The 25,191-nt window shown below is 46.4% G+C and overlaps 1 protein-coding gene across 1 annotated transcript in view; it reads left to right on the top strand.

The window, feature by feature from the left end:
* The window catches only part of LOC126252675 (frizzled-5-like), a 183,798-nt gene that overhangs the window by 20,835 nt on the left and 137,772 nt on the right, over positions 1–25,191 (top strand). Inside the window, exon 2 of the mRNA XM_049953578.1 lies at positions 10,517–10,752. Within this exon, the coding sequence (XP_049809535.1) occupies positions 10,517–10,752 (236 nt within the window). The remainder of the gene's footprint in view (positions 1–10,516; positions 10,753–25,191) is intronic.

Raw genomic sequence — 25,191 nt, 5'->3', positions numbered from 1 at the left:
CTTTACTCTCGTGAATCTTATGCTATATGTACAAGGCCAGCCGGGGTGGGCGAGCGGTTCTAGGCGCTTCAGTCTGGAACCGCGCGACCGCTAGGGTCGCAAGTTCGAATCCTGTATCGGGCGTGGATGTGTGTGATGTCCTTAGGTTAGTTAGGTTTAAGTAGTTCTAGGGGACTGATGACCTCAGATGTTAAGTCCCATAGTGCTCAAAGCCATTTTTACCATTTTTATATGTACAATGGGGTAACAGAATGGTTTCTTAATTTCCTTCATTATCGGTTCTCTAAATTTACCCAACACGGTTTTGCGAGAACAATGCCGACTTACCACTTAAGCATCCTGAGCACCGCTGTAATAGTTTCGTATGGGACTGATCTCTTACGATTTTAGCAACGGTTCTCCAAATCCGTTCGATGCATAATAAGGGCTCCAGCCGCTGAAGCAGTAGCACAGAATTAGCACTACTAGCGTCTTGTATGCATTTCCTTTACAAATGCACCGTTTTCTTTCTATATCCCTCGTAACAAATCTAAGTTATCCAGTGACCTTCCATACTGCTCGTACTTGCTCGTCCTATTTTATATCGCTTATTCTTAGTGTTATCCTTAAATACGGTATTTGTGCGGTGTGATGTGCTTCATATGTTCGCCAGTAATCTTGTACTCCGATACTATCGGGTTCTCTTCCTTTGTTATAAGTACAGTTTTCTTCGTTATATACAGTTGAAGAGAGCTGCCAGTCACTGCAGTAAGTGGAAATTACGTCCAAGTTTTTCTACACTCACTTACGATCGTCCAGAGAAGATGCATTCCTAAAATCAACAGTATCATCAGTGAGACGTCTGTACCTTTCTGATAAATCGTTAACGTTTAGGCCAGCCGCTGTGGCCGAGCGGTTCTAGGCGCTTCAGTCCGGAACTGCGCTGCTGCTACGGTCGCAGGTTCGAATCCTGCCTCAGGTATGGATGTGTGTGATGTCCCTCGGTTATTTAGGTTTAAGTAGTTCTAAGACTAGGGGACTAATGACCTCAAATGTTAAGTCCCATAGTGCTTAGAGCCATTTGAACCATTTTGTTAACGTTTATTGAGAAAATTAGAGGTGCAGTTGGGGCATATTCGATACGACACTGCCCTGTAAAACTTGAAATACTAGATAGATTAGTTAACATAAATATTAACTGATGGGTGCAAACCAATGAAAGCGCAGGAGCTAGCCGCCAGAGGTCTCCTTGTCGTGCACAGAAAGTTGGACGTTATGTGGCGTGAGGTCAGCATGCGTATAGCGTCATCAACACGAATCAGGCGAAGGAACGCGAAAAAACTGCGTGTGTCAATGAGCGGGCAGTTACTGTGCACTTCGGCGTGTTCTTCATTGCAGTATGTCTCGGAGGCAACATTTGGACGACTCCAAACGGGGAATAATAAACGAGGAACTGGAAGAAGAATGTACGCCAGCAGATTGGTTGGGAGCACTCCACAAGACAGCCACTGCTGCCCGAAGGACAGGAGGTTGACTGCGGTCAACTACAGCTGCGGAGGCAACATTTGGACGACTCCACACGGGGAATAATAAACGAGGAACTGGAAGAAGAGTGTACGCCATCAGATTGGTTGGGAGCACTCCACACGACAGCCACTGCTGCCCGAAGGACAGAAGGTTGACTGCGGTCAACTACAGCTGCGTTGTGCAACAGGCAAGAGTGGACCTATGCCATCAGCAGGTGCAATTGCAAGCACATTTAACAGCATTGCAAGACACTTAATGTCACTCCCCACAGTAGCATGACGATTGTCATACGCGTGGTCTCTTTGCCCCAACGATCAGTAACTACACTGTGTTCCATTGACACCCGCACATTGGCAGCACCGTTTACGATGGTGCCAAGAGCTTACGGACTGGACCAGCGAGAACTGGCGTCGCGTGCTCTTCTCGGATGAAAGCAGATTCAGCATGAGTAGTGATTCTGGCGTAGCCTCATATGGCGAGAACTGGGAACACGTTCAGGAGCGTTGTTCAACATCAATGTTGGTTGTGGTCCAGGCATTAATGGTGTTGAAAAGTATAATTTCGCACGGCAGTTCACTAACGAGCTGACGTTATTGTGATACTGCACTCTTTCCCCACGTACGTCTCTTCAGGTACGCTTTCGTGTCATTTTGTTGACTTACTTTTTGTGGATAACAATCCGTGACCGCATCAAACAGCGCAGGATGGAGGAACTCTTGGAACGAGAGGGTATTCGTCGAATGGCCTGGTCTCCCCGTTCGCCCGACTTGAATCCCATCCTGCACCTGCGAGATACGTTGGGGTGACGTATTGCAACTCGTCCAGCAGCAACGACCATCCAGCAGGTGTCACAGACGCTCGTGGAGACATGGAACATTCCTTGCCGACCTCGTGACCAGCACGGGAGTATTTCACAGAGCACGCGTTGATCAAACACCCTACTAAGACTCATGTCCAGAAGACTATCATAAATCGCGATGACAACAGTGTAATTACTGTGTGAGAGTGCCATTTCTGTTCGTCTCCATGCTTCTTTATTTGAGTTACCTTCTGTAGCATATAGTAGCAGTTCTTTCTGTGAATGGTCCAAGTTTCATCGAGCTATGTTACTTGGCAGTGACACATCATGCGAAAGTTACTTTCACCCTTCAGTGTTTCACAGCAGTGTGCCTCATCTTCGGTTGAACATTCGTCGTCCAGGGTAACATACTGGGTTCTGTTAACAATAACGTAATCCAGCCAATCCCATATATGTATATAAACAGTGTGATCGTGTCTCTGTTGTTAGTCGACGAAGTGGCACAGCGTGGCAAGCCTTCCGATAATCTGGGAATGTGGGAGCTACATATTCATCTGCGACTAGCATTTGCAAAATATAGCATGGGGAATCGCCGATCTGTATTTGATACAAGCGGCGTTTGCTGCATCCGAGGTGATTTTTTGAGAGAAGTTTCTTTTCCACAAGGAAAGTGATAATGTTTGAGATTAGAATATGCTCTGAGACCCTATAACAAATACATGTTAGTGACATTGTTCCGTAAAACAGAGATTTTCAAAAATATTAAAATTTTCATACAATACTACATCTTCTACGTAAATGAAGATACGAAGGGCGTTCAGTAAGTAAGGCAACACTTTTTCGGCCAGTTTCGGTTGAAAAATTGCGGAATTTGTTTTGGGTCATCGTGGAATATTCCCGCTTTAGCTCGTGTAGTTTCATGAAGTTCCGGTAGGTGGTGGCGCTGTACGTCCCTTTCAAAACGGCGCCCATAACAGAGGTGCGCCCCAAGCAGAGAGCTGTCACTGCACTTCTTTCAGCGGAAAACCAGACCGTCGCAGATGTTCGTAGGCGCTTACGGAATGTCTACGGGGACCCGGCAGTGAATAAAAGCACACTGAGACGTTGGACGAGGCGTCTGTCAACATCGCGACAAGGCCGCGCAAACGCGTGCGAACTCCCGTTTGCCGGCCAGCCGCACACAGCTGCGACTCCTGCAGTGTAGTGCGAACACGCGGACAGTCTCATTCGAGGCCGTGGACGGATGACAGTCAAACTCCTCGCTCCTCGTCACGGCGTCTCTGTCGGTAGTGTTGACACACTCGTCCACCAGTTGGGGTACTCAAAGGTGTGCGCGTCTGCTGCTTTCCGATCTGTGCGTTACAACGCTGATTGTGACAGGTTTTTTTTTGTCGAACATCGTCACAAGCGATGGAAGATGGGTTCATCACTTCTAACCGCAAAAGAAACGGACATCCATGGAGTGGCGCCACACAACAACTCCAACGGCGCAACCTCATCCGAAGTCATGGCGACGTTCCTATGGGACTCTCAAGGGGTTGTTCCGTTCGATGTTCTCAATCACTGTGCAACAGTTAATTCTGAAGTGCATTGTAGTACCCTCAGGAAATTGAGGAAACGACTTCAGCGTGTTCGCCGCCACAGAGATGCAAACGAAGTGGCAACGCAAGGCCTCACATAAGTATTTGCATCCCAGAGGAGCTCACGGAACTGCACTGGAATGTTCTTCCTCATCCATTCATCCATCCTACAGCCCGGACGTCGCACCTTCTGACTTCCATGTGTTCGGCCCAATAGGACGCACGCCGCGGGGAGCAGTACGTGGATGATGCGGAGATTACTGTTGCAACAAGCCGACCAGTAGATTGGTACCATGCGGGTATACAGGCCCTCCCAGTAAGGTAGCGTAAGACCGTCGTGTTGAAAAATAGGGTTTTGTAGCCAAAACAGTAGGTAATGATGAAGTGTATTGGAATCCCGAACAAAACCAACCTGCTTTCGGAATAAAAATGTGCGCGTAGAAGCTTTATTTTTAAAAGTGCCAACCGATTGTCCAGGAGTATATCTTTTAGACGCAAGCACGCACAACCTAGGGATACTTCTTACAATTACGTTTAGGATCAAAATTTTCATTTACTTTTCTCAAAAAGCAGATGAGAGTCAAACTCGTCCAATACTTTTACGAACATGTGTAGAGTCACTGCCTTCAGTGCTGTTGCTATACGGCATCGCACTTCACTCAGACACGTCGGAAGAAAATCCACATATTCGGAGTCCTTAACAAATCTCTTCTTCCTTTTCCTGTGCCTTTGTACTCCATCGGTGCAGGGTAGGCGTGGTCGTTAACGGATTTAGGATGGTTGATTTAAGAGATGACCTTCCTATCGCCACCCCGTTACTCTGAGACGGAATACCTGCACCCCAACTGACTGCGTGTGCTGTTATTCGTGTGAAAGTGTCCGAACATTTTCTAAATATTTACTAATGGTGTAACTGACACAGGCCTTCAGCCCTGTATGCAGCTAGTCGGATATGGGAAACAGCCTAAAAACCACATCCATGCTGGCCGGCACACCGACTTTCTGCTTAATCCGTCGGGTGGATTCGACCCGCGGCCGGCGCACTTCCTCGTCCCGCAAGCGGCGCTTTAATGTTTTATAACTACTCCCGCCCCCCAAAAAACCATGATATCAGTAGGTAAATAGTGGAGTGTGAGACGATACACCTTCTGCTGCCGGTCCGTTGGTGAGGCAATGAGGAGCTGCAGTTGCGTACTCCCGCCGAAAATTGCCCCGCAGAGTTGTAACTGAAGTGGTCCTGTTGAATCGGAGAGTGGAGAACACCTTTGGTCGCTGTGCTATGGCCATCTCGACTCACATTCGGTAGTGAACGAGGGAGACAGTGACAACCCTGCCCGTAACAGCAACCACATGAAATGGAAACATACAAATGTCTCTAAGATTAGCTTTAAGATTCGATGTCTAAGTCTGAATAAAGCTCAACTTTATGATCACCTGCCCAACTGCTTGCTGATCCACCTCTGGAACGCAATACAGCAGCGACTCTGCGTGGCATGGATTCGGCAAGTCGTTGGTAGGTTCCCTAAGGTATGTGGCACCAAATGGCTACGCAGTGTCGTGCAATTCCCGTAAATTACGGGCCAGCGGTTTCTCAGCGCGGAGCTGGCGTCCGGTAGCGTGCCGTGTGCGTACCATCAGAGAAGGCGAATTTTGTAGCCGAGTCATATATACAGGTTCACCAAAAAAAGCTCCTCAAACCACTGGTGTACCAAGAAAAGTGATTCATCCGACCAGGCAACACTTGCCCATTGATCCAGACCAGTCTCGACGAACCGCCTGCTGCAGACGTAACTGACGATACCGTTGTGTCAACAGGGGAACACGCGTGGGTCGTCCACTGCGGAGGCCCGCTGAACGGCGTGCTCCAGAACTCACGTGCCTGCACCAGCACCGCACTCAGTCGCCCCCACCTACCGTGCTTCACAGAGACACGTTCAGGCCTGCTCGTGGTTTCACTTTCGCCCTTTCCGAGACGCTCGTTCCCACAATTTACTCTTTGTCAAAGTCGCTAATGTTGGTGGGTTTTTTTTTGTTCGTGGTTTGAGAATGATTCTGTAATAATCTCTATTCCTATTATACGAGGTGTGGCCATAAAATAACGGACACAGAGTAAATAACCGTGCGCCAAAGATGAACGACCAACAGTTGTGAACCCTGAAGCTTTATCAGTGCGGCATCTCTGGTGTCCGTATAAAAACCAGGGCGGCCGTGGCCTTCCTTTGTACACGAGCTGTTATTTCGTTTTGACGGAAAAATGATAAGTGTGATAATAGAGTAGCGAATTATCGTGAAGTTTCACAGGAAACTTGGAAAAACTGCTACTGAAACTTACCTTTTACTTAAAAAAAAGTGTATGGCGGAAGCAGTTTATCACGTTGAGTTGTTAAAGCATTTCTAAGATGGTGGAGAAGCATTGAAGATGAAAATATCGAAAAAGTAGGTAATCTGATTCGATCTCAATGTCGGTTGAGTATCTGATCGATTGCTGAAAGTGTAGGAATTGGAAAAGGCCGGCCGCTGTGGCCGAGCGGTTCTAGGCTCTTCAGTCTGGAACCGCGCGACAGCTACGGTCGCAGGTTCGAATCCTGCCTCGGGCATGGATGTGTGTGATGTCCGTAGGTTAGTTAGGTTTAAGTAGTTCTTAAGTTCTAGGGGACCGATGACCTCAGATGTTAAGTCCCATAGTGCTCAGAGCCATTTGAACCAATTGACAAAGAATGCGTAAGATAAATTTCACATAGCCAATTTAACATCACAAAAGTGTGTGCAAAACTGCCGCCGAAAATTTTACTACCCGACAAAAAGAAGCCCGTGAAAATGTTCGCACTGACACTTTGAATACCACTGAAAATGATCCTTATTTCTTGGCAAGAGTGATAATATGAGACGATTGTTTCTTTTTCACTTATGATCCAGAAACTACGCGCCAATCCATGCACTGGGATGGCTCAGTTTCACCGAGAGCCAAAAATGCTCGAATGAACGAATCAAGATTCAAAGCGATGATGATTTCTTTTCGATACTCACGGAACTGTGCATCTTCACTGGGTTCCTGGAGGTCAGACTAATAACCAACATTAGTGCCTGGAGATTCTTGCTCAGCTCCGTCAGAAAATTAGAAGGAAGCTATCCGCATTGTGGAAGAACAAGTCATGGATTCTGCATCAAGACAACACACGGGCTCACACCGTACTCTCGGTTCAGGGGTCTCCAGCGCAGTACGGCATCTCACTGTTAGACCACCCTCCTTATTCGCCTGGCCTACCACCATGTGACTGTTATCTCTTCTCCAAAAGGAAAAGATTTTAGTTAAAAGGAAAAGATTTTAGTCAGCTGAAGCTGTAAAGCTGTCAAAGGAAGAGGACACGCGTCATCAAGGATCAATGGAAAATTCGCATGGAGCGTTGTAGGGATAGAGGAGGGGCTTATACAGGGTGAGTCAGAAAGGACATTACAACTTTGGAATGATACAGAAATGTATTGAGATAACTTACATAATCGGTAGCTGTGTTATTTTGTAGCAAACAACCACAATTTTGATTCATGTAGTGCATCAGTACCGCCAAACCACCAGCGCTCCCAGCGTAATGCACAGTTGAAATGGCTACTTTCAATGGTGCGGGGCGCGCCCGCTATGTGTTTAGGTTTCATGTCATGAAACGATAGCCACGCGGGGTAGCCGCGGGCTCAGAGGCGCCTTGTCACGGTCCGTGCGGCTCTCCCCCCCCCCCCCCCCCCCCTCTTCGGAGGTTCGAGTCCTCCGTCGAGCATGGGTGTGTGTGTGTTGTCCGTAGCGTAAGTTAAAGTTAGATTAAGTAGTGTGTAAGCTTAGGGACCGATGACCTCAGTTTGGTCCCATAAGGTCTTACTACAAATTTACAAATTTACATGAAACGAATTGCGCAACAACTGTTCGGCGTAAATTTCGTACCGAATACGCCAAAGAAACTCCACGTACGCCTACAGTTTACACTTGGCACAAGAACTTTGTTGAGATGGGTTATCCACTGTGACATGATAAATCAACAGGTCGGCCGCGTGTTGATGATTATGTCGAACAGGTTAGGGAGAGCTTTGCACGCAGTCCACAAAAATCAAAGTGGCATGCGTCTCGCGAGACTGGCATTCCAAAGAAGAGGGTTTGACGATTACTATGTGGAGGTTTACACTTGAAGCCACGTAGATTCACAATTCACAGCAAATTAGTGACGCAGATAATGTTGCTCGTGGGGAATTCTGCGCGAAAATGTTTCACCAGATAGAAATCGATGAGACGTTACCGAATACAATAATCTTCAGCGATGAGTGAACATTTCACATCAATGGTATGGTGAACAGCCACAACTGCAGAATATGGGGCAGCGAAAATCCACGTGCAATCCACGAACACGCTCGTCATACCCACAAAGTTAATGTGTTTTGTGGCCATAGCAAATTGAAAGTGTACTGCCCCTGCTTCTTCATGGAGAAAACTGTCACTGGTATTATATGTCTGGATATTCTCTAAAACTTTTTAATTCGACAAATCGATGAAGATGACCGAGGTCGGATGGTTTATTACCAGCAAGACGGTGCACCACCTCATTTCCTCGAGATTTCCTCGATAATCGCTTCCCAAACTTAACACCATTGGATTCCTTTCTCTGGGATTTCATTAAATACCGTATGTACCTTCTTCCCATACCAAAAATCGAATCTACTCTGCGTTGCACGAGTTACGCCCGATTTGATGCAACGAGTGTGGGAAGTATTTGATTACCGGTGGGATGTTTGCGGCATCACGTCGAACCAAAATGACACTTGACACTTTTATGTGAAACTTGCGGTTGTCTACTACAAAATGACACATCTGCCGATACTGTAAGCTATCTCAATAAAACTTTATATCATTCCAAAGTTGCGAAGTGCTTTTTGGCTCACTCTGTGTTGAGGCCGACAATAAGTAAATATGTACGTTCTTTAAATAAGCTGTTTTACTGCAGTAGTCGTGTTATTTTATAGCCATACGTCGGATAGTTCCCCTGCCGCGTCAGGTGCCCGCAGCGCCACCGCAGTGACCGGTGGTCACAGTGTTTGGCTCATCAGAGCATCGTCTTGTGGAATAGGATTGATTTTTTGTTTTCAGCAACATCTACACTACTGGCCATTAAAATTGCTACACCACGAAGATGACGTGCTACACACGCGAAATTTAACCGACAGGAAGAAGATGATGTGATATGCAAATGATTAGCTTTTCAGAGCATTCACACAAGGTTGGCGCCGGTGGTGACACCTACAACGTGCTGACATGAGGAACGGTTCCAACCGATTTCTCATACACAAACTGCTGTTGACCGGCATTGCCTGGTGAAACGTTGTTGTGATGCTTCGTGTAGGGGGAGAAATTCGTACCATCACGTTTCCGACTTTGATAAAGGTCGGATGGTAGCCTTTCGCGATTGCGGTTTATCGTATCGCGACATTACTGCTCGCGTTGGACGAGATCCAATGACTGTTAGCAGAATATGGAATCCGTGGGTTCAGGAGAGTAATACGGAACGCCGTGCTGGGTCCCAACGGCCTCGTATCACTAGCAGTCTAGATGACAGGCATCTTATCCGCATAGCTGTAACGGATCGTGCAGCCACGTCTCGATCCCTGAGTCAATAGATAGGGGACGTTTGAAAGACAACAACCATCTGCACGAACAGTTCGACGACGTTTGCAGCGGCGTGGACTATCAGCTCGGAGACCATGGCTGCGGTTACCCTTGACGCTGCGTCACAGACAGGAGCGCCTGCGATGGTGTACTCAACAACGAACCTGGGTGCACGAATGGATGAATCCAGGTTCTGTTTACACCATCTTGATGGTCGCTTCCGTGTTTGGCGACATCGCGGTGAACGCACATTGGAAGCGTGTATTCGTCATCGCCATACTGGCGTTTTACCCGGAGTGATGGTATGGGGTGCCATTGGTTACACGTCTCGGTCACCTCTTGTTCGCATTGGCGGCACTTTGAACAGTGGACGTTACATTTCAGTTGAGTTACGACCCGTGGCTCTACCCTTCATTCGATCCCTGCGAAACCCTACATTTCAGCAGCATAATGCACGACCGCATGTTGCAGGTCCTGTACGGGCCTTTCTGGATACAGAAAATGTTCGACTGCTGCCCTGGCCAGCACATTCTCCAGATCTCTCACCAACTGAAAACGTCTGGTCAATGGTGGCCGAGCAACTGGCTCGTCACAATACGCCAGTCACTACTCTTGATGAACTGTGGTATCGTGTTGAAGCTGCATGGGCAGCTGTACCTGTACACGCCATCCAAGCTCTGTTTAACTCAATGCCCAGGCGTATCAAGGCCGTTATTACGGCCAGAGGTGGTTGTTCTGCCTACTGATTTCTCAGGATCTATGCACCCAGATTGCGTGAAAATGTAATCACATGTCAATTGTAGTGTAATATATTTGTCCCATGAATACCCGTTTATCATCTGCATTTCGTCTTGGTGTAGCAATTTTAATGGCTAGTAGTGTATAATTGTGCATATGTTGTTAACAGCTTTTTGTAAAGAAGAATAACAACAAGCGGGGAACGAAAAACTTACGGATGATGAGTGTGGTTTTTTTTTTTTTGTCTTCGAGACCTAGATATTGTGCTGGCAGAGCAGCCCCCGCAGTCCGGCACATTCCGCAGTTGGCAGCTGCGGCCGCAGCAGCTGCGTGCGTGCGTGCTGTGCGTGGCACGCTCCGCTGGAGCCGCACGCGCCTGCGTGGCCGCCGACTCGCCGCAACGCAGCCGCGGCACGCGCCGGTATGGCTGGCCGCAGCGGCACGCACATCTGGCGCGAGTCGGCTCGGCCACTCCAGCCTCCTACCCTGTTCGTTTTCGGGCCATCAATCTGGTTGCAGTTTTGTACAACTTATTTACATTCAATTTACAGTCACGGTTCTATAATAGCCGTAATGGATAAGCATAATAATCATAATAAACCTGAATATGGGTCTATAATTACTTGAAACCTATAGTTACGAATAAAGCACTTTCATATAGCTATGCGGCATTTGAAACACATCGTTCTCGACTTTAATTGCTATAATAATTACATAATTTGAATGGCTACTGAGTGCTTAATGTTTATTGCTGTTATTGAGAAGTCATTTAGTAATGTTTCGGAGGATTTCCGTATCCTAAGATCATCTCCCCCGTACTTCGCTGTTGGTGCTACAGCCTACAAGATGGCAGCTAACGTTCTCCAAGCGTTTGCCAAATGTAAACTCGTCTGCCACATGATACAGCGTGACCCGTCACTCCGTCACGCGTTTGCCGTCACCAGCTGTCTGTAAGCAACTCGAGCACGGCTTAGCGCTGACTGCAGGAATGTCCGGCCTACGAGGAGCTGATCGGGCACTGTAGCCCATTGTTTTTAACTCGCGGACACCATCTTTGTACTGGCTGGGCCGCTGGCAGCATTTTGGGGCTTACAAGTGGCCTGCTGTGTTGTGATATCGTCTACTGAGATAAGGACTGGTGCAGGGAGTGGCAACTGACCCTTAACATAGACGAATGTAATGTATTGCGAATAAATAGAAAGAAGGATCCTTTATTGTATGATTATATGATAGCGGAACAAACAGTGGTAGCAGTTACTTCTGTAAAATATCTGGGAGTATGCGTGCGGAACGATTTCAAGTGGAATGATCATATAAAATTAATTGTTGGTAAGGCGTGTGCCAGGTTGAGATTCATTGGGAGAGTCCTTAGCAAATGTAGTCCATCAACAAAGGACGTGGCTTACAAAACACTCGTTCGACATATACTTGAGTATTGCTCATCAGTGTGGGATCCGTACCAGGTCGGGTTGACAGAGGAGATAGAGAAGATCTAAAGAAGAGCGGCGCGTTTCGTCACAGGGTTATTTGGCAAGCGTGATAGCGTTACGGAGATGTTTAGCAAACTCGAGTGGCAGACTCTGCAAGAGAGGCGCTCTGCATCGCGGTGTAGCTTGCTGTCCAGGTTTCGAGAGGGTGCGTTTCTGGATGAGGTATCGAATATATTGCTTCCCCCTACTTATACCTCCCGAGGAGATCACGAGTGTAAAATTAGAGATATTCGAGTCCGCACGGAGGCTTTCCGGCAGTCGTTCTTCCCGCGAACCGTACGCGACTGGAAAAGGAAAGGGAGGTAATGACAGTGGTACGTAAAGTGCCCTCAGCCACACACCGTTGGCTGGCTTGCGGAGTATAAATGTAGATGTAGATGAAGTAGAATAAGCCATGCCTAGTTATATAGTCATGACCCAATAATCAATTTTTGAGATTAAGAAAAGGAAACAAGCACAGTAGGAGTTACAAGAACGCACACAATTAGAAAATGGCAGGCATAGTCGTGAAATCGTATCAAAAGTACAGAGCGTAGGTGTGATCGTCTTAGAGATGAACACCGTGAGATGGCATGGTTTCCCTGGACTGTAATCACAATATCTCATTCTGAAAGTGGTTATCGATTGTGAACGCTCCACCAAAGCAACTGAATAATGATGTTCTTCGAAAGACAGAAAAAGTAAATCAGGAGTTGTGGAACTACATTAGATACTGATAGAATTAGATTAGGAAGTTTACACGCTGCAAATAGTTGACCAGTTGTGCTGTTTGGGCACCAAAATATCTGGTGATGACGGAAGTGAAGAAGATGTAAAACATAAACTGGCAAGAGTAAGAAAAGCTTTTCTGATTATGAGAAATTTGCGAGCATCTGTAAGGCGCGTGAAACACTCACAGCCCCGCAGTGAAGCTAGCGCGCCCTAGCGTGCGGCCCCACGCCGTGGCTGGCAGCTACGTGCCTCACCGGACACCAGACCTTCGCCGCGCCTCGTCTTCGCCGCCGTACCTCACGCGTATCGGCACGTCCCAGCTCCTCATATGTCAGTCGCCGAGTCTAAACTTGACAACCTAATACGTCAACGGTTCTCCGGGACTAGCTTGTCGGGTCTGGGGCGTGAGTAAGCTGTCTTCCCCGACTTCTGTCAGCGTTCTGTGTCCAGAGTCTAAAATGTCGAGTCAAAACACCTTCAGCATTCTAAATTTCCGGTTGTCATTGTATTTGAGGAACCAGTTTCAGCGCTACATTACGCCATCTTTAAATGGTTCAAATGGCTCTGACCACTATGGGACTTAACTTCTGAGCTCATCAGTCCCCTAGAACTTTACTTAAACGGAACAAACCTAAGGACATCACACACATCCATGCCAGAGACAGCGCAAGTGCTACGTGTGGAGAAATATTGCAATACCTTTCATGGAGGTGCCTCTTGTTAAGCTACTTACCTTAGAATGGTTTCATGCCTCATGTCGTCCCGCAAATGTTTCCACACTACTGGCCATTAAAATTGCCGGAGCGGTCGCGCGGTTGCAAACTGAACGCCATCTTCATTCAGTCCCCCTGACCAACGCGTTGAAAGAATGCCGCCTCTGGTCTAACATTCAGTGACTGATATCCGTAGTTTTCTTCTTAACTCAGCGATCCCTTCGATCATCACACGTCACATCGTGCTGAATCGGCAAGTGATGATCGAAGCAATCTACGGATACCACACACTGAATGCTGCACCAGATGTGGGATTCTCCTACACTTCGGTCAGGGGCTGAAACTGGTTGCTAAAAAACACAGTACCCACTGTAAATTGAACAGCAGAGGTCCCACAACAATCTGTATAAACGTGGATTTACAGATATTCCAGATTCTGTCTCGATGCAGACGGGCACAAAATCTAGTTAACGAAAGATTCATTGTGGAACCTGACACTGTCACAACATGTGCTGGTGTGGCACATAGAACCAGCGGGTGCCATTCGTGATAATCTCCGACGAGCTCCGCCTCCTTAGCTGAACAGTGAGCGTGTCTGACTGGCACACGGGAGCCTTTGTTTTCAATTGCCGGTAGTATTATGAACTTTACTTTGGTGGAGGGGCTGCTACGTAATGCACTGAGGAGGTATTCGACTGATAAGTAGCCGCTCCGAAGTTCGGAAAGCTGATTACGGCTGGGACAGCCGTGTGTTGACGCCACGACGTTCCATTTCACATCCACTAACACCGTTGGCAGAGGATGGCAGAGCGGCCGGTCAACATCGCTTGAAGAGTTCCCAGGTCTGATCAACACACAGAGACAGCGCAAGTGCTACGTGTGGAGAAATATTGCAATACCTTTCATGGAGGTGCCTCTTGTTAAGCTACTTACCTTAGAATGGTTTCATGCCTCATGTCATCCCGCAAATGTTTCCACACTACTGGCCATTAAAATTGCTACACCAAGAAGAAATGCAGATGATAAATGGGTATTCATTGGACAAATATATTAAACTAGAACTGACAGGTGATTACATTTTCACGCAATTTGGGTGCATAGATCCAGAGAAATCATTACCCAGCACAACCATCTCTGGCCGTAATAATGGCCTTGATACGCCTAGAGTCAAACAGAGCTTGGATGGCGTGTACTGGTACAGCTGCCCATGCAGCTTCAACACGATACCACAGTTCATCAAGAGTAGTGACTGGCGTATTGTGACGAGCCAGTTGCTCGGCCACTATTGACCAGACTTTTCAATTGGTGAGAGATCTGGAGAATATGCTCGCCAGGCCAGCAGTCGAACATTTTCTGTATCCAGAAAGGTCTGTACAGGACCTGCAACATGCGGTCTTGCGTTATCCTGCTGAAATGTAGGGTTTCGCAGGGATCGTATGAAGGGTAGAGCCACGGGTCGTAACACATCTGAAATGTAACGTCCACTGTTCAAAGTGCCGTCAATGCGAAAAAGAGGTGACCGAGACGTGTAACCTATGGCTCCCCATACCATCCGGCGGGTGATACGCCAGTATGGCGATGACGAATACACGCTTCCAATGCGCGTTCACCGCGATGTCGCCAAACACGGATGCGACCATCATGATGCTGTAAGCAGAACCTGGATTCATCCGAAAGAATGACGTTTTGCCATTCGTGCACCCAGGTTCGTCGTTGAGTACACCATCGCAGGCGCTCCTCTCTGTGATGCAGCGTCGAGGGTAACCGCAGCCACGGTCTTCGAGCTGATAGTCCATGCTGCTGCAAACGTTGTCGAACTGTTCGTGCAGATGTTTCTTGTCTTGCAAACGTCCCCATCTGTTGACTCAGGGATCGAGAGGTGGCTGCACAATTCGTTGCAGCCATGCGGATAAGATGCCTGTCATCTCGACTGCTAGTGATACGAGGCCGTTGAGATCCAGCACGGCGTTTCGTATTACCCTCTTGAACCCACCGATTCCATATTCTGCTAACAGTCAGTGGATCTCGACGAACGCGAGCAGCAATGTCGCGATACGATAAACCGCAATGGCTGTAGGCTACAATCCGACCTTTATCAAAGTCGGAAACGTGATGGTACGCATTTCTCCTCCTTACAAGAGGCATCACAGCGACGTTTCACCAGGCAACGCCGGTCAACTGCTGTTTGTGTATGAGAAATCGGTTGGAAACTTTCCTCGTGTCAGCACGTTGTAGATGTCTCCACCGGCGCCAACCTTGTGCCTTGTGCGTACTGCTCTGAAAAGCTAATCATTTGCATACCACAGCAGTGTGCTCCCTGCCGCCGTTGGATAAGCAGCTGCAGCTGCAGCAGCAAGTCGTATACTCCTAGCTCACTCATTTCTTACATAGTTTAATTCTTAATTTCTTTGCGTGTTTTTGGTACTTGCATTGTTTGATACATAAATTTCGGGCGTATTATAGTATTTGAGAGTTGTAGCATCGCGTTTTAGTACCTGAATAGTGTAAATTCGCGTAGTCGTTTGTCTTTTGTTTTTGTTTTGAACGGCCAGTGTCGGTTGGTCAGTCAGTGTGCTCCCTGCCGCCGTTGGATAAGCAGCTGCAGCAGCAAGTCGTATACTCCTAGCTCACTCATTTCTTACATAGTTTAATTCTTAATTTCTTTGCGTGTTTTTGGTACTTGCATTGTTTGATGCATAAATTTCGGGCGTATTATAGTATTTGCGAGTTGTAGCATCGCGTTTTAGTACCTGAATAGTGTAAAATCGCGTAGTCTCCTTCCCCTGCCGAGCAGTGTGTCAGCAGTGCGTTAGTAGCAGCATTACTGCATTTACTAGGCAATCTTGTATTTTAATAACCGTTTAAATTTTGTCGATTTGTTTGCGCTCTCTGTAGATTAGTTCAGACGTTCTGTGCAAAACAGTTTTTAGCATGGATAGGGACTGCAACTGCTGTGTTCGGATGCAGGCTGAGTTGGCATCCCTTCGCTCCCAGCTTCAGGCAGTGGTGGCTTCGGTCACACAGCTTGAGGCTGTTGCCAATGGGCATCACTGTGGGGGTCCGGATGGGGGTTTGTCGGGGACGGCCAGCTCGTCCCACGCATCCCCCGATCGGACTAAGACTGTGGTTGCCCGGGATACTGCCCGCATTGAGGCTGATCCCTCACCTGTGGTAGAGTGGGAGGTAGTCTCAAGGTGTGGCAGGGGGCGAAAGACATTCCGGAGGGCTGAACGGAAGGCCTCTCCAGTTTGTCTGACGAACCGGTTTCAGGTTCTGTCTCAGGCTGATACTGATCTTCGGCCTGACATGGCTGTTTGTCCTGTTCCAGAGGTTGCCCCTCAGTCTGCAAGATCCGGGCGGTCGCAGAGGGTGGGCTTATTGGTAGTTGGGAGCTCCAACGTCAGGCGCGTAATGGGGCCCCTTAGAGAAATGGCAGCAAGAGAGGGGAAGAAAACCAATGTGCACTGCGTGTGCATACCGGGGGGAGTCATTCCAGATGTGGAAAGAGTCCTTCCGGATGCCATGAAGGGTACAGGGTGCACCCATCTGCAGGTGGTCGCTCATGTCGGCACCAATGATGTGTGTCGCTATGGATCGGAGGAAATCCTCTCTGGCTTCCGACGGCTATCTGATTTGGTGAAGACTGCCAGTCTCGCTAGCGGGATGAAAGCAGAGCTCACCATCTGCAGCATCGTCGACAGGACTGACTGCGGACCTTTGGTACAGAGCCGAGTGGAGGGTCTGAATCAGAGGCTGAGACGGTTCTGCGACCATGTGGGCTGCAGATTCCTCGACTTGCGCCATAGGGTGGTGGGGTTTCGGGTTCCGCTGGATAGGTCAGGAGTCCACTACACGCAGCAAGCGGCTACACGGGTAGCAGGGGTTGTGTGGCGTGGACTGGGCGGTTTTTTTAGGTTAGATGGCCTCGGGCAAGTACAGAAAGGGCAACAGCCTCAAAGGGTGCGGAGCAATCGGTATTGTAATTGTAAACTGTCGAAGCTGCGTTGGTAAAGTACCGGAACTTCAAGCGCTGATAGAAAGCACCGAAGCTGAAATCGTTATAGGTACAGAGAGCTGGCTTAAGCCAGAGATAAATTCTGCCGAAATTTTTACAGAGGTACAGACGGTGTTTAGGAAGGATAGATTGCATGCAACCGGTGGTGGAGTGTTTGTCGCTGTTAGTAGTAGTTTATCCTGTAGTGAAGTAGAAGTGGATAGTTCCTGTGAATTATTATGGGTGGAGGTTACACTCAACAACCGAGCTGGGTTAATAATTGGCTCCTTTTACCGACCTCCCGACTCAGCAGCGTTAGTGGCAGAACAACTGAGAGAAAATTTGGAATACATTTCGCATAAATTTCCTCAGCATGTTATAGTCTTAGGTGGAGATTTCAATTTACCAGATATAGACTGGGACACTCAGATGTTTAGGACGGGTGGTAGGGACAGAGCATCGAGTGACATTATACTGAGTGCACTATCCGAAAATTACCTCGAGCAATTAAACAGAGAACCGACTCTTGGAGATAACATCTTGGACCTACTGATAACAAACAGACCCGAACTTTTCGACTCTGTAAGTGCAGAACAGGGAATCAGTGATCATAAGGCCGTTGTAGCATCCCTGAATATGGAAGTTAATAGGAATATAAAAAAAGGGAGGAAGGTTTATCTGTTTAGCAAGAGTAATAGAAGGCAGATTTCAGACCACCTAACAGATCAAAACGAAAATTTCTGTTCCGACACTGACAATGTTGAGTGTTTATGGAAAAAGTTCAAGGCAATCGTAAAATGCGTTTTAGACAGGTACGTGCCGAGTAAAACTGTGAGGGACGGGAAAAACCCACCGTGGTACAACAACAAAGTTAGGAAACTACTGCGAAAGCAAAGAGAGCTTCACTCCAAGTTTAAACGCAGCCAAAACCTCTCAGACAAACAGAAGCTAAGCGATGTCAAAGTTAGCGTAAGGAGGGCTATGCGAGAAGCGTTCAGTGAATTCGAAAGTAAAATTCTATGTACAGACTTGACAAAAAATCCTAGGAAGTTCTGGTCTTACGTTAAATCAGTAAGTGGCTCGAAACAGCATATCCAGACACTCCGGGATGATGATGGCATTGAAACAGAGGATGACACGCGTAAAGCTGAAATACTAAACACCTTTTTCCAAAGCTGTTTCACAGAGGAAGACCGCACTGCAGTTCCTTCTCTAAATCCTCGCACAGACGAAAAAATGGCTGACATCGAAATAAGTGTCCAAGGAATAGAAAAGCAACTGGAATCACTCAACAGAGGAAAGTCCACTGGACCTGACGGGATACCAATTCGATTCTACACAGAGTACGCGAAAGAACTTGCCCCCCTTCTAACAGCCGTGTACCGCAAGTCTCTAGAGGAACGGAGGGTTCCAAATGATTGGAAAAGAGCACAGGTAGTCCCAGTCTTCAAGAAGGGTCGTCGAGCAGATGCGCAAAACTATAGACCTATATCTCTGACGTCCATCTGTTGTAGAATTTTAGAACATGTTTTTTGCTCGAGTATCATGTCGTTTTTGGAAACCCAGAATCTACTATGTAGGAATCAACATGGATTCCGGAAACAGCGATCGTGTGAGACCCAACTCGCGTTATTTGTTCATGAGACCCAGAAAATATTAGATACAGGCTCCCAGGTAGATGCTATTTTTCTTGACTTCCGGAAGGCGTTCGATACAGTTCCGCACTGTCGCCTGATAAACAAAGTAAGAGCCTACGGAATATCAGACCAGCTGTGTGGCTGGATTGAAGATTTTTTAGCAAACAGAACACAGCATGTTGTTATCAATGGAGAGACGTCTACAGACGTTAAAGTAACCTCTGGCGTGCAACAGGGGACTGTTATGGGACCATTGCTTTTCACAATATATATAAATGACCTAGTAGATAGTGTCGGAAGTTCCATGCGGCTTTTCGCGGATGATGCTGTAGTATACAGAGAAGTTGCAGCATTAGAAAATTGTAGCGAAATGCAGGAAGATCTGCAGCGGATAGGCACTTGGTGCAGGGAGTGGCAACTGTCCCTTAACATAGACAAATGTAATGTATTGCGAATACATAGAAAGAAGGACCCTTTATTGTATGATTATATGATAGCGGAACAAACACTGGTAGCAGTTACTTCTGTAAAATATCTGGGAGTATGCGTGCGGAACGATTTGAAGTGGAATGATCATATAAAATTAATTGTTGGTAAGGCGGGTACCAGGTTGAGATTCATTGGGAGAGTTCTTAGAAAATGTAGTCCATCAACAAAGGAGGTGGCTTACAAAACACTCGTTCGACCTATACTTGAGTATTGCTCATCAGTGTGGGATCCGTACCAGATCGGGTTGACGGAGGAGATAGAGAAGATCCAAAGAAGAGCGGCGCGTTTCGTCACAGGGTTATTTGGTAACCGCGATAGCGTTACGGAGATGTTTAATAAACTCAAGTGGCAGACTCTGCAAGAGAGGCGCTCTGCATCGCGGTGTAACTTGCTCGCCAGGTTTCGAGAGGGTGCGTTTCTGGATGAGGTATCGAGTATATTGCTTCCCCCTACTTATACCTCCCGAGGAGATCACGAATGTAAAATTAGAGAGATTAGAGCGCGCTCGGAGGCTTTCAGACAGTCGCTCTTCCCGCGAACCATACGCGACTGGAACAGGAAAGGGAGGTAATGACAGTGGCACGTAAAGTGCCCTCCGCCACACACCGTTGGGTGGCTTGCGGAGTATGAATGTAGATATAGATGTAGACATCTTCTTGCGTCATCTTCGTGGTGTAGCAATTTTAATGGCCAGTAGTGTATCTTGTGTTCCCCATTCACCTGCTCTCACCGCTCTCTGACTTACTCTGATTTTTGTCCGCCCTTTACCTGCGCTGTTCATTCTACCGCATCCAAACAGATGTCTCACCAACACATCTCAAATTTTGTTACTCACCTACTCGTTATCGTACCTCTTCATGTTGCCTTTAACCAGTGTTTGATTTTGAACATCGTCTTGCGCCACCACATATCGAAGCTTGCAGTTTATCCGCGCGCCTCCACGACCGGCTAGCGGCCTCGCATCTGGGGGCATCCAGCCTCTGCACCAGCAGGCAGTTCTCGTTAATGTGTCGTTAATGGCGTCCCGGCAGCAGCTGGCGGGAAGCGATCCCTGGGGAACCCCAACTTACTCGCCAGCTGCCGCAGTTAATTAAACAGTTTTTTATTCGCCCAAGGTTCACCAGCCAATTATCCAGACACCCAGAGGGACTGCCGCCGATAATTTCCGTAGCCTAGTCGCTCAATTAGCAAATTTAAATCAAATCGAGAAAGCCCTCACGTTATGCACAGTTATTACGTGTACCGCACAATTAAAACTGCTGCTACGTGTGCTGCTGCTGGGACAGGTATACGAGTATGAATAACATTGAAACCGCTCTCGAGTGAAAAACTCACCCTCGTACATTCCAATTTGACTTTTAGAATAGCAAATTGAGGAATTTAATTACTGTAAATATAAAAAATATGAGGGTACAAAGTTATTTTTTAAAATTTAGAGCCGCTTATAACGACGGATGGACCCATGCGTGTTTGCACCCGTGGGGTGATGTGGAAAAAGGCCAAGGATGAGGGGAGAACAAATAAAGGGGTAATATTTGCGGGAAAGATGAAAGCTAACATACTTTACACCTTTTGCAGGCAAATGCTCTACCGACTGAGCTATCCAAGTGGGACTCACAATCCGCCCTCACAGTATTACATCAGCCAGTACCCTGGAAACACCTCTGGAAGAAAGAATGTTGCGGAGTTTTGGCTTAGTTATAGGCTAGGGGATTGCTTCCACAATGAATTTTCACTCTCCAGCGGACTAAGCGCTGATTTCAAACTTCCAGAAAGCAGGCAGCAGTAACTGAATGAATTAATAAAATACGTACAGTTGGATCGTCACACGACGGTAAAGCCCACATGAAAGTGTAACGTAGATGCTAGCGGACCTTCTCAGTGTTTGGAGAAACTCCTTGTGAGGATAATCAGATTAAGATAAGACAGACAAGTTCACGTACAGAGACATACATAGTGTCACTTTTCCGTTGATCAATATGGGAATGGAATAGGAAAGAAAATTGATAATATCGGTACGATGTGCCCTCCGACCGCGCAGTGAACGGTGGCTTGCTGAGTATCGACATGTTGACAGATTTAGATGTTCCATCGACAAGGACGTTGTGAGAAAAATAGTTCGGTAATGGCAGGGAAAGCAATCCTCCGATATACTGTCTTTCTGTATTGAATCGAGTTTCTGGCTTTTCACTACGTTTTGTAATTCGAATGTGTTGTTATTTAAATAACATTAAGCAGGGTACATCTCATAATCTATTGTCATTTAAATGACATTAAGCACGGTATGTCTCCTAATGTTCTGTAGAATAATATTTATTTGGTCCCGAACCGGATTTCGGCTTCTTAGGCCATCGTCAGGTGACAACTGAATGTCGCTAACATAGAAAAAAGGCGTGGAACTTACGCAGATATTACTTATACAGAAGATAAAGAAAATGATATGTAGAGTGTTTATATAGGACAGCATTACATTTTTATGTCACATAAAACCGTAATACTTGGATATGTAAACACTCTATATATCGTCACTATTTTTTGTTTGTTTTTTTTCTTTTGTATCTTCTGTATAAGTAACATCTGTTTAAGTTGCACGTCATTTTATCGGTGTTTGCCGGCCGCGGTGGTCTTGCGGTTCTGGCGCTGCAGTCCGGAACCGCGGGACTGCTACGGTCGCAGGTTCGAATCCTGCCTCGGGCATGGGTGTGTGTGATGTCCTTAGGTTAGTTAGGTTTAAGTAGTTCTAAGTTCTAGGGGACTTATGACCTAAGATATTGAGTCCCATAGTGCTCAGTGCCATTTGAACCATTTATCGGTGTTTGCGACATTCACTTATCATCTGACGATGGTCTAAGAAGCCGAAAACTGGCTCGAGATCAAATAAATAAAATTTTGGAAAGGATTACGAAGTGTATCCTATATAATATCTTCTGCAAAGCATCGTCGGAAAATTCAGTTAATGTTATTGTTATATGTTTCCTCATAGTTACTAATTTCCTACAGATAGCATCATCGGTGACAAAACTCAAGGGATCGATCATTCTGTTTCCCAATCATTTACCTGTGTTCAGAATATGAACTACGCTAGGGTGCCTCCTTCAGGTAAGCACGTCATACGGGTTGTATATGATGACCTCTCATCATTTAAATATACGAGGGTAATCCCAAAAGTAAGGTCTCCTATTTTTTTGTAAGTACATAGACCTGTTTATTTCTACAATGGTTTACATCAGTCTACAGCTTGAACATTCAGCTATTTTTCGACATAATCACCATTTCTGTGGATGCATTTCTGTAGACGCTGTGGCAGTTTTTGTATGACCATGTCATACCAGCTCGCCGCCGTGGTGTTCAGAAAGTTATGAACCTCTTCTTTCACCTCGTCGTCGGAGCTGAATCGCTTTCCGGCCAAAGGTTCTTTTAACCTAAGGAACAGGTGATAGCCACTGGGCGCCAATCAGGACTATAGAGTGGGTGGGTGATTACGTTCCACTGAAACTGTTGCACGAGAGCAACTGTTTGCCGAGCGATGTGTGGGCGAGCGTTGTCATGGAGAATGTGTACGCCTTTGCTCAACATTCCTCTTCTCCGTTTTTGAATTGTCCGTTTTTTTCAGAGTCTCACAGTACCTATCAGCGTTAATTGCGGTCCCAGCGATTCGCTCCGACGACGTGGTGAAAGAAGAGGTACATAACTTTCTGAAGAGCATGGCGGCGAGCTGGTATGACATGGGCATACAAAAAGTGCCACAGTGTCTACAAAAATGCACCGACAGAAATGGTGATTATGTCGAAAAATAGCTATATGTTCAAGCTGTAAACTGATGTAATCCATTGTAGAAATATATAGGTCTATGTACTTATAAAAAATAGGAGACCTTACTTTTGGGATTACCCTCGTATGTAAATGATACGTGATAAGAATTCATCGCTCCAACATAGGAAGTGATGCACGAACTGAAGAATCTTTGTGAACACAATTGTTGTTGGCGATTAGGCTTCTAACACTTTCATAAAGCCATCAGTTTCTCGCTGTCCCGCATATGCTGATGTTTTCATCCCAGCGTAACTGCTACACTGAAGACCCTCTGTAAGCTGTTTTGCACAGCCTAGTCTTTGTCTGCCGCTACTATTGTTCCTATCTGCTGCTCCTTTAAGCGCCAGGTTAACTATTACTCGATGCTGTAACTCAGGGGCGCGATCGACCAATCGATAGCCATGGCTCGATGAGTCGATCCTTCAAAACTTGTGTCCGAAATCTATTGAAATGAATTGTTTTTGTAAAATACCATTTCCTTGACAGTGAATGTTTCAGGCGGTATTTGCAGGCGGTACAGTATATCTGACAACAGTGTCTCTGACCGAGCGAGGTGGCGCAGTGGTTAGCACACTGGACTCGCATTCGGAAGGACGACGGTTCAATCCCGCGTTCGACCATCCTGTTTTCCGCGATTTCCCCAAATCGCTCCAGGCAAAGGATGGTTCCTTTGAAAGGGCACGCCCGACTTCCTTCCCTGTCCTTTCTTAATCCGATGAGACCGATGACCTCGCTGTCTGGTCTCTTCCCCCAAACAACCCAACAGTGTCTCAACCTCTTTCATCTCCACCTGCATTTCAGCGCGTTTAACGCTCATGCCAAGCAACAGTCTTTCCTCCTGTATGATGATGATACTGCTGATGAACGGTAACTCGGTGGCTCGTTATGAGCGGTGATACGGTGAGCGGGGGAACAAGCTTCGTCTCCAGTAGACAGCGCAAACCTCTGTTCTCGAGCTTACACAAAACAACAATGTGCAAGACGGACGTAATGATCAGTTAAATACTTTGTGTTATCGCAACTGGGAGTGTTGTTCGTATTGACAAGAGAAGAAGATCACTCGTAACTATAATTTAAACTGGTAGCTGCATGTGACATTTGTAACTGATATGAAACTTAAACTAGATGAGTTAAATAAACAATTTCAAGGGGGAAAAACCGAACTGTCGTAACTTTTATGCCTTCCATAAAGTGTTTCATGCAAAAACTTGACCTTTGGATAGCACAGTTACAGAAATTACAAGTGAAACACATTTCTCAATTACAGTCAGGATTGTCGGATCGGCATACATCACTTGATCAAGAAGATGCAAAGTATTATATTGCCAATTTGACGGCTCTGTAGTCTGTGTTTGGAAACCTATTTTCATATTTCAGTGAAATGAAATCTGTTCTAACTTTCATAGTTCAGCCTTTCCAAAAAGTGGATGTGGAAGATTTTTCAAGCAACATGAGTACTCTTGTTGTGAGCGTGAACTTGAAGAGGAAATAATTTGAGTTCAAAACGATCTCCCAAAAGTCACAATAAAATGATGACACAAAGGAAATAAGTGAGTGTAGGAACCTACCCTAATACTGTAAAAGTAGCATCGTATGTTTTATCTTTTTTTGTGTCAACTTGTCCAAGCGATACAGCGTTTGCAACGATGAAATTAGTGAAATATAATTGTAGAAATAAAACGACTCATCCTCATCTTTCAGACAGTGTAAGGTTGGGTTTGACAAATTATTGTTTTGTATTTAAACCTTTATACATTTTTAAATCGAGCGGTTCTAGGCGCTACAGTCTGGAACCATGCGACCGCTACGGTCAAAGGTTCGAATCCTGCCTCGGGCATGGATGTGTGTGATGTCCTTAGGTTAGTTAGGTTTAACTAGTTCTAAGTGCTAGGGGACTGATGACCTCAGAAGTTAAGTACCATAGTGCTCAGAGCCATTTGAACCCATTTTTAAATCAGTAGATCTCTAAACAGGCTAAATTGAATGTAGTAGATTTCAAGCCTGAAAGGACAGACCCGTACTGTAAATGGTGCCCCACTAACCTCTCCCTTCTTCTGGTAAGGGTTTTCCATGGACACGT

The sequence above is a fragment of the Schistocerca nitens genome, chromosome 4, assembly GCF_023898315.1.
Source record: "Schistocerca nitens isolate TAMUIC-IGC-003100 chromosome 4, iqSchNite1.1, whole genome shotgun sequence".
Lineage (NCBI taxonomy): Eukaryota > Metazoa > Arthropoda > Insecta > Orthoptera > Acrididae > Schistocerca > Schistocerca nitens.
Note: the sequence above shows the minus strand (reverse complement) of the source record. Positions and strands in the feature narration are given on the sequence as shown.